This window comes from Tupaia chinensis, unplaced genomic scaffold, assembly GCF_000334495.1.
Source record: "Tupaia chinensis unplaced genomic scaffold, TupChi_1.0 Scaffold000528_1, whole genome shotgun sequence".
Lineage (NCBI taxonomy): Eukaryota > Metazoa > Chordata > Mammalia > Scandentia > Tupaiidae > Tupaia > Tupaia belangeri.
The window spans coordinates 6,469,694-6,480,035 of NW_006160041.1; the positions used below are offsets into that span (position 1 = coordinate 6,469,694).

General features: G+C 40.6%; 1 protein-coding gene across 1 annotated transcript in view; it reads right to left on the reverse strand.

The window, feature by feature from the left end:
• SEL1L (SEL1L adaptor subunit of SYVN1 ubiquitin ligase) overlaps nt 1–10,342 on the reverse strand; it is a 77,836-nt gene that overhangs the window by 28,314 nt on the left and 39,180 nt on the right. Inside the window, exons 13-18 of the mRNA XM_006157115.3 lie at nt 7,165–7,242; nt 5,852–5,914; nt 3,227–3,314; nt 2,782–2,930; nt 1,828–1,993; nt 505–579 (exon numbers count right to left, since the gene is read on the reverse strand). Coding sequence (XP_006157177.1) covers nt 505–579; nt 1,828–1,993; nt 2,782–2,930; nt 3,227–3,314; nt 5,852–5,914; nt 7,165–7,242 — 619 coding nt within the window. The remainder of the gene's footprint in view (nt 1–504; nt 580–1,827; nt 1,994–2,781; nt 2,931–3,226; nt 3,315–5,851; nt 5,915–7,164; nt 7,243–10,342) is intronic.

Here is a 10,342-nt window from a genome sequence, read left to right on the forward strand (position 1 = left end):
AAAAAGGAGGGATTGGGGTGTGGCCCCCCCTCGTAGGGGGTGATTTCTCTCTCTCTCTCTGTCTTTCTACAGTGAGTGTGGGCACCCTATACCAAAAAACCTAAAAATCTAAACTAAACTAAGTAAAATAAAATATGACTTCCTTCTGTTTGGCACCCAGCAGCAGTCAACTTTTCCAACCAAGGTCTGGCATTTCTAAACACAACACACTACAGTGGCCTCAAACTAGAAATAAAAAAATGACCCATACCAACATGGAACTGTCTAGTACAGAGAGTTTTTTTTTTTTTTTTTTTTGTCTAGTACAGAGAGTTTTGAAATTCAATGTAAAAACTCTGGTATTTGAACCATAGTTGTAATGTATAATAATCATGATGCAAACAAGTTAAGCAATCTCTCTTTAATTAAGTATATCTACTTAATTTTAAGGTGAATGATTTAATATTCATGAGAGATTAAAAATACATATACACAGTAACTCTTATCCTAGGATTAAAAACTCACCCTGAGATGCAGCCCTGTTCCAATGTAGCAAAGCTCTGGGATAAGTTTCATTTTCACCTACAATAGTTGCTTCTCCTACAAGAAAAGAAAACACAAATCAGGTACTTAAGGAAAGGCTTTCAGGCTTCACTTGCAAACTGGGGTGGATATGTGGAGCATATGTTAATGAACTGGAATATAAAAATATTAAGCAAGAATTGAAATAAACAAGCATTAAAACAAAATAGTGAATTCAAAGCAATCACTGGATTCTGATGACACTACTTCCTGAAACATGTTTCAGCCACGGCATCAATAAAGACACTAATGGGAACCAGCAGTTAGTGTAATGGCTATGTCGCTGGACTCCCATGTAGTCGACCGCGGTTCGTGTCCCGGACCCGGTGGCTTAAAACTCACGCCGGGCGTGTGTGCGTGCGTGCCCAAGATCCCGAGAGGAGAATGGAGGAGAAGGGATTGCGGCATGACCATCCCCCCTGGGGGGTGATTTCTCGCTTTCTGTCTCTATGTCTCTCTCTGTCTGTCTGGCAAGCGCACGTGCCCTACAGTGAAAATCTCTCCAAAAAAAAAAATTTTTTTTTAAAAATAAAGACACTAATGACTGAACTACTCTAAAAATCTGTAGTGTTAGAAAAAGGGTGTTTCTCTAACCACTGTATTTTGAAAAATACACTTATTAAAAGCAGTTCATTTAAAAATTTTGCTCTAGGGCACACGTGCTCACCAGAGAGAGAGAGAGAGAATGAAGGAGAAAGTGAGAAGGCACGAGGGGAAGGGGGAATGGCTACACTGTAATCCCTTTTCCTCTTGGGATTTTGGGATGGTGAACACCTGTGTTTTTTAAGTCACTAGTAATTTTCTGTATCTGGGGACCTGGGGTCTCGGATACAAGCCATGCAGTTGGCCATGTGGGATCCAGCTGCCTTAACCACCACACCACCAACTGACCCAAAAGTGGTTAATTTTAAAACAAATGTTAAATCCATTTCTACTATGAACTGTCGTTATAAAACTAACTTTGTTAGGTCCAAACTAACTGTGTTAAGATCCATTTACAACAGAACACGCTTTGTGACTTTTCTTTTCTTTTTTAAAATTATGTAATTCCATTTGTTATTATTTTTTAATCTGATCAGAGAGAGTGAGAAAGGAAAAGGGAGAAAGCAAGCTGCTAGGTCTGGGACTTGAACGGTGGTCGGCCATGTCGGAATCTAAAGCCTTTAACTACCAAGCCACCTGCCGGCCCCAGCGGCTTTTCTGTTTAAATAGGTTAAGCTGAACTCTTGCATTCTAAAGCTCAGGCGGGGCTAAGGTGCACCTTACTCTGATCGAGAATGAAGGCTGCGTTGCTTTGTGCCACCTCATAGCCTTGCTCGGCCAGGAGGAGGTACTGGATCACCGCAGCGTTGTAGTCCCCGTCTTTATAGCTGTGATATGCAGTCATCAGCCTTTCAGACCAACGGCCTCGTTCGCACACATTCTTAAACAACTGTGAGGAGAGGGGAAAAAACAATAGAAAATAAGAAAGATACACCAGAAAATAACTTTAAACTTTGGCTACAAGCGATTGCTAAGCTTGCTCTCTCAAATCTCTGGCAGCTTGCTTTCACTCCTCAGAAGTCAATAGACAAAGAAAATTATTAGCAAACAACACACGACTTATTCTGACAAGGCCCTGTCCTAATTATTTACATATATTATGAATATAAACACATTCTCCAAAAAGGTTCAGAAGAGACCACCCTGTGAGGTAAGTACTACTGGGTTGTCAGAAAAGTCATGATGTATTTTTATGTTTTTCTATGCAAGAAAGTGCTGTGAGTTTTCTGACAACCCAATATTTTAAAAGTGAGAAAACTAGGACACAGAGAGATTTAGAAATTCTGTTAAGCATTTATCAATGTCACTATAAAGTACTAGCTATGAGGGAATTAAACAATAAAATTCCCCATTAGTAGATAGTAGCATTTCCCTTTGAAAGACTCACTTTACATATATTTTTCTGATGCTATGTATCCATTACTGGCCTAGATGCTGGAACTACTACAGACACCAATATCCGCCCTTATAACCGTTGATTCCAAGAGAAGAGATGAACTGAATTTAAAAGTGCAATAGTTAGAGACAGGCCCTAAGAGTCTTCCCTCGGTGTATCAATGCTAGTAGGCTGAGTCTATTTCGACTGCAGAAGAAATCATGTGAAGAAAACCAGAACCAAACCAGATCTCCTACTGGACAATTCATTTCTTCTATGCAAGCTGGGAGAAAAGGTCTCACCTCCACTGCAGTGTGACATGACCGCATCACACCTGTGCCACTGGCATGCATCTGTGCTAGGTTATAGAAAGCCAAGATGTGGCCTCCCTGAGAAGCCAAATTAAAATACTTCAAGGCTTGTTTATAATCTCTCTTGACTCCAATGCCATCTATGCAAAAACAAAGCACATGACAGATCAGTAATAACCTTATGTAAGACGTAAACATTAGAGAAATCTTATATGAGTAAAAATCTAAAAGTCAGAATCCTTATTCAAAATATGAATCTGATCAATACAAATCAGAATAATTTACAATGAAAAACAAGATGTACAAATCACTGAATTGGGAGAATATTGATCATCCAGCACTGGATAGCTCCCACCTTCATATCTTAGTGCCACTTAGAGGAAAATAGGTCAATTTAGACCTGGGCGTGCCCATCATTCATCCCAATGTTACTTACTATAGTACATGGAACCAAGCTGTAGTTGCCCATCCACCCAACCTTGTTCAGCAGCTTTCTGAAAATATTTCAGTGCCAGATCGTAATTCTGCAGAAAAAGAAGTCATAGGATGAAAAAATTCAAGAGGCTGATGATACACTCAGAAGGAAGAGATTTATTCTTCAAACAAGTGAACAGGGCCAGCAGGTGGTATAGTAGTTACGATGTGCATTCCCAAATGGCCAAGTGAAATTTGAGTTCCAGACCCAGTGACTTGAAAATCATGCAAGGTGTGTGTCCATGCTTGCCCAAAATCCTGAGAGAAGAATGGAGAAGGGACTGTGGCATGGCCATCCCCCCTGAGGGATGACTTCTCACTATCTCTCTTTTGTGAGTGCACATGCCCTATGGCAAAAAAACAAAAAAATAAACAAAATGACCAAAGTGCACATATAATATTCTACAAGAGCCATTAAAAGGACCACTTTCTAATGTTTAGAATACACAGATACTGGGACCAGCAGTTGGTATAATGACTATGTTGCTGAACTCCCACGTAGTCGACCACGGTTCAAGTCCTGGACCTGGTGGCTTAAACTCACACCGAGCGCATGTGTGTATGTGCCCAAGAGGACCCTGAGAGGACAATGGAGGAGAAAGGATTGCGGCGTGGCCATCCCCCTTCGGGGGTGATTTCTTGCTTTCTATCTCTCTGTCTCTCTCTGTCTCTCTGGTGTGCGCACACGCCTTGTAACAAAACAAAACAAACAAACAAAAAAACTCTCCAAAAAAAAAAAAAACCAGAATACATAGATACTAACATACTTTTAGTCACTGAGGGGGTTAATATTTGAGACTGTGAAGAAAAGCAAATAAGAGTTTTTATGATTGCCTCAGAGAGCATAAATACTATTAACGGTAAAACATCAGATTGGGAATTAAGAAACAATCATTTCAGGCCACAGGTGGCATGGTGGTCAAGGTGCTGGACTCCCACTTATGGCCAACAGTGGTTCAAGTCCCAGACCTGGTGGCTTGCTTTCTCACTTTCTGGTTCTCTTTTCTCTCTGGTCAAATTAAAAATAATAACAACATTAAATAGATAATTCTTAGATTTTTTTTTTTGGAGAGGTTTTTTTGCTATATGGCGCGTGTACTCGCCAGACAGACAGAGACAGACAGAGAGACAGAAAGTGAGAAATCACCCTCCAGCGAGGGAGGCTATGCCACAATCCCTTCTCCTCCATTCTCCTCTCGGGATCTTGGGCACGCACGCACACGCGCCCAGCATGAGTTTTAAGCCACCGGGTCTGGGACATGAACCGTGGTCGACTACGTGGGAGTCCGGCGACATAGCCATTACGCTAACTGCTGGTCCCTAAATAGATAATTCTTAACAAAAAAAGAAACAATTATTTCTACTAACCAACTAACCTTTCTTAAGTTTATTTATTTCCCTCATGAAAGAGGGTGGGAGAGCGCAAAAAATGGAGGGAGGGAGAGAGAAAAGAGCAGATAACTATAATAGGGTCTTGCCATACTGCAATCTTCCCCCACCCTCTCAGCTGGTCAGGACCACAGGTGCACATGGGCATGCCCAGGGTGTTCAGAACAGCCTGGACTATGAATCCAGGTCCCCTGTGTGACTCCAGCATTGTATAGTGACACCCTGCCATCTGTGACAGTGCTGCTAGACCCCAACTAATCCTTTTTAAATCTCAACTATTCTTATATTTAGAAAGGAAAATTATCCTTATTCATTCCTTCCCTGTTTACCTTATTAAACACTCTATTATTAAATTTCAGAGGTCACTGCATCCACAGAGAGAAGTTAAAATAAAGATTACTACTGAATTTAAGTATCCTAAAATGACTAGGAGGAATCAAAATCAGATCACATTACTGTCCTTTGTATTCAGGAATACCTACAGATTAGACTCTTATCCCTAGCTGTTAGTATTAGATTCAAATTAAAAGAACATATCGCCTAGAGAGATCATGCAGAGAAGGAAAAAGCAATTCAAATTCAATATAAGGAGGCCACACAGAAGAATGAGATGTAATGTCCAAAGAAAATCAAGAGGGATGGCAGTCACAGAACCCCAGGGCAGAGAGGTTGCTACTGGAGACCTTTACAGAGAGTAGTTACCCCGTGCAGAATCCTAACTGCTAAGAATGAAAGAATGAACGGTCAAAGCTCAGTAAAGCTCACTGTTTGCAGAAACTGGGCTTTGTGGTGAAGAGCTAGAGAAGACAGAGGTGGGTGCTAGAAGGGGCAGAGGATGGAACAGAAAGCTTTACCCTCTGGGATGGGAGAGACTTGAGCAGTATCTTAGGAGTAAAGAAACAGGCAAGGAGATGTGCAAGTGCAGTCGGAGACATGGACGAGGAGGGGTGGGGGACATAGATGACAGTGAGACACAGCTGCATGCCTTCAGGAGGAGGCCGAGAGACGAGCTATCCTAAGACAATGGTTGAGCTAGGAGGTGCAAAGCAGTACTGAGGCAGATTCAGGACAGGAAAAGGGTCTGCTCTGGTTAGGAGGGAATGGCCTCACCTGGGCAGACTGGAAGCTAGTTAAGGAATACTCCCACACTTCACCAGCTGACTGCCAACCCAAGTGAGAATGTCAGACTGACACTTACCACTTGAACTCCTCGCCCATAAAGGTAGGCCATTCCGAGTCCGCTCTGTCCAACGGGGTTGCCCTGAAAACCAGGGAAATCAGACAAGAGAGTAAAAAAGATTAAAAAGAGGGAAGAATAAGTACATTAACAAAAATATTTACAAGCATATTCAAATACATGTTTTTATACTTTTCGATTTAAAAACAACTTTCTCCTTTCCATCAGACTAAACATAACATGATCGGACAGAAATCTGTGGCTCTCAGTAACTTCGTGTTAATGGGTACACAGTAAGCTCAGGATTGGATTTTGGTGCCCTTTGGTAACTTATTACCATCTACTGTGCCGTGGATCTCTGACACAAAACATGGCTCTTGTATTTCATCAAAATTAAATGCATGTCACATTCTTCATTTTGCAGTTTTGACTGGTAGCCTTCACCCTCGATAAAGAAGGAAGATGTCATGGGGTAGAGTCAACAATGACACAACAAGAGCAATGCTACTGTCAGGTGGCCAAGATGTACTTAAAAGTGATGGAGTGACATGGACCAAATATAATCACTGTTTTGAGAACAAAAAGAAAAACCTATGATCCTTCTAAACTTAGGAAGATAGAAAACATTTTGTAAAAAAGCACCAGGCTGGCCCCACAGCCTAGTGGTTAAGGAGCCAGATCCCACCTGTCTGACTGTGGTTTGAGTCGTGGCCCTCACAGCTTGAGAAACACACTGGGGGTGTATACGTGCCCATGCCAAAAATCCCAACAAGAGGGAGAAATGGGGGAGTGACTGGTGTATGATCGTGCTCTATTGGGTAGGTTCTCTCTCACACAATTTAAAAAAAAAAATCAAAAGAGTAAGTGTCACAAAGCTTCTTTGGCAAGTGACGTACAGAAACAGAGTGGTTGGCAAAGAGGTTAAGTGAACACACTGATGGCATATGGAGTTTTACATGCTCATACGTGGTTTTCTCTGGGCCAAAGAAAGGCTAAATTATGTATTATGCTTATCAGAAGAACCCAATTATGTAAAATTTTAAACTTCTAGTTGCAATACAAATAGGGTAAGATTATGTAATTATTTTACTAAAATCAATACTTCCCTGTTAGGAAATTTCTCAAGGAAATTTAAACAGAGAGTTAATATTCAACAATCTGGTTCTTAAAATTGCTTTTACTGGGGAGTTTCTGTCTACTCAATATATCCACAAGTCTTTTAAGTACTTTTAATAATTTATGGCATCAGTTAGTTATTAATCCTTCCATATAATACATTTATTGAAATGTTAGTAATTTGGCACATTCCAATAAACTGAGTCATGAAGTCTTACCATGTCAGCAGCTTTCTTAAAGTAGTGGAGGGCGGTCTCATTACTCTGAGGCACAGTGTCACTTCCCTCTGAGTACATCTGAAAAACAGAGCCCAGTTCCAATGAGCGGGTAGCTCCAGTTACACTCTCTTCCAGTTACACTCTCTTCCTATCCCACTCATTCTGGTTTTTGTTAGACCTTATGAAATCTTTCCACAAAGTTTACAACTTTCCCCTGCAGAACTAAAAGCAAACCCTCAAAGGCTAACATTTGGACATTACTATATATTCTGTGACATATCAAATTTATGACTTATCTGTAAACATGAATACATACAACTGGCTCACAGATCAGTCTGGAGAGAAGAAGGCTTTAACCTTAGACAAGTATCTTTTCTCACTCTATTCCAGATCAGTCAGCTGGCTAAGTTACGTGGGCCAGATGGGTGACTGCACAAGGAAAAGGAGAGCTGCTGACTGCACTCTCCTCTCTCCTCCACTGAGCTCCCCCAGGGTAAGATAAAGGGGGGGAAGTCTTAAGTACAAGAAAGGAAATTACTAAAAACCTATTTTCAAAGATTTTCAACACTGAATAATTTAACTTTCAGGCACGGGACAAGATGAAGGGCTAAGAGAAAAGAAAACAGAATGGCTAACACTGCTTTCCTTCATGGACAGCAGCCTCCACTATCTTTATTTTGACCAGAGAGAGACACATACAGAGAGAGAGAGAGAGGGAGGGAAAGTGAGAAAGCAAGCCACCAGGTCCAGGATTAGAACTGTGGTTGGCCATGTGGAAGTCCGGTGCCCTTAACCACCATGCCACCTGCTGGCGACTATGTTATTCTTTTTTAATTTGCTATAGGGCACATGCACTTACCAGAGAGAGACACAGAGAGATAGAAAGCAAGAAAGTCAGCTGCTAGGTCTGGGATGCAAACCTCAATTGGCCATGTGGGAGTCTAGCACCCTAACTATCATGCCATCTGCTCGCTTCAGTCTCTAGAATTTAATGTTTCCTTGCTTGAGAAAGGAGCTGCATTGAGAGGTGGGGCATGGCTGTCATATTTAGTACCATTAAATAGTCTTCCAGGGGTTCAGAAGGTGAAGCAGGTGGCATGGAGATTAAGGTAGCCGGATCCACCATGGCTGACTATGTGATTTGAGTCTTGGACGCAGTCATTTTAAAAAAGCTAGGGGCATGTGCATGTGTGCGCCCCAAATCCCAAGAAGAGAATGGAGAAGAGATTGCAGCATGGCCATCCCTTTGGGTGATGTTTTTTCAACTCTCCTCCTTTTCCGACAAACGTGTGTGCCCTGTGGCAAAAATATAAAAACAAAACAAAACAAAAAATAGAAAAGAAAAAGGTCTGCAGCTAAATTTCAACAAACTAATTTAGTATGGAAAGGAACAGGCAACTGGAACAATCTTAGAAACTGCACAGCAAAAAAAGTTCCTCATTATTACATATAACAAATGAAAAGCAGGAGCTCAGACAATGATAGTTAATTTCAATGAAGAATTAACACAGGAATGAGTAAATGTTATGGTATGCTTAAGTTGCCTAAGAAAATGCCTCAGAGTAGCACTTAAGATGAGATATAATGCCTTGCGCTGGAAATTTCCAATTTATCTTTGGTCAACTGTAGATCCCAAATACAGTATGTGCTTACTATGCAAACACCTCGTTATTATGCAATATGTTCACAAGATATACAGTACCTTTCCCAAGAAGGCCATGGCATGTGAATTACCAGCATTAGCTGCTAAATTGAAGTAGTCAAATGCTCTCTGTGAAAAAAGGAATTAATTAAAATCATTAGTGTTAACAGAATCTGCCCTTGGCTTTTAGCAAAAATAATTATTTCCGAACATTAAATAAATCTTGTTATGATGCAGTGGCTTTAAAAACAAGATGCCAGTTATCAATATTTCAACATAAAAATCAGTACATTCAGAAGTTTTATTTAATCAAGCAGCTGTATTAAGTTACCATATATTATGAAGCCATCTCATAGTTACAATTGAAAAAAAAAAGTCTTGTGTTTCCTAAACTTAGGAGTCAAGAAGAGGTCTGTTATTTGCAGGCAAAGTGAACATCAAGCTGCTTAAAAGACATCTAAGTGAATATTCTTTTGTCTACTCTCTATTGGTAAACTGTAAAAAAGAAAAAGTTAAGTCTTTAAAATGCATGGAGCATATATTCACAGTTCTCTTAGAAAATAAAATTTGTCGTAGAAAAACTCTTAATTCTACTTAAAGTTATACAACTAAACACACTGGCATCTGTGGAAATCCATTATCAGTTCTCTCAAGTGCACTCCCCCATCTTTGTTAAGGACCTTGTTATCACTGCTTATTCCTTCCTTCTGTTGCTGACTTAACTTCTTCATTCTCCCTCAAGTGCATCTAGGTAATATCTTATTGTTGTATTTTATTATTTTTTAAAAACTTTATTTTCTTCTGAAATTATTTTATTTAACTTTATTTTAATTTTGACCAGAGAGGGACAGAGTGAGTTAGAGAGAGAAATAGAGAGAGAGCAAGTGAACAAGAGAGAGAGAGAGAGAGAGAAAGTAAGAGAGAAGGCAAGCTGCCAGGTCCAGGACTTGAAACATGGTCAGTCGTGTGGAAGTCCAGCACCCTTAACCACCATGCCACCTGCTGGCCCCAGTAATAGCCTATTATTAAAGAACAAAACCAAACATGTTAAGACTTAGTTCTCCTTTGACATCCCATTTCTCTCCAATGACTTATTAAGCACCTTTCTTCACAGCCAACCTTCCCTAATAAATTGTCCACAAACACTCTCATTCGCTCTACAAACTTTTTTTTTAAAAAAATCTTTCTTTTTTCCAGGAGTGAAAGAGAGACAAAGACAGACACAGAGGACAGGCACTCCCTAAAGGGTCTTTCATGCAATGATCCACCCTCGGCCTCAGCCAGCCTCAAATTCTGGGCACACGCATGCTTAGTGCATCCAGGGAAGCTTCCAGATACAAAACCACCTTTCCCCCACCAGTCTTTCAGCCAGACAGGATCACTGCTGTGTGTATGCACACCTGGTGTGTTTCAGACCTATCTGAGATCCAAATCATGGTTTTACATGTGACCCCAGCATTACAGAGCAGCACTCTTGCCACCTCTGCCATCATGGCAGGGCCTGTACTTACTTTTTTTTTTTTTTTTAACAAGGGG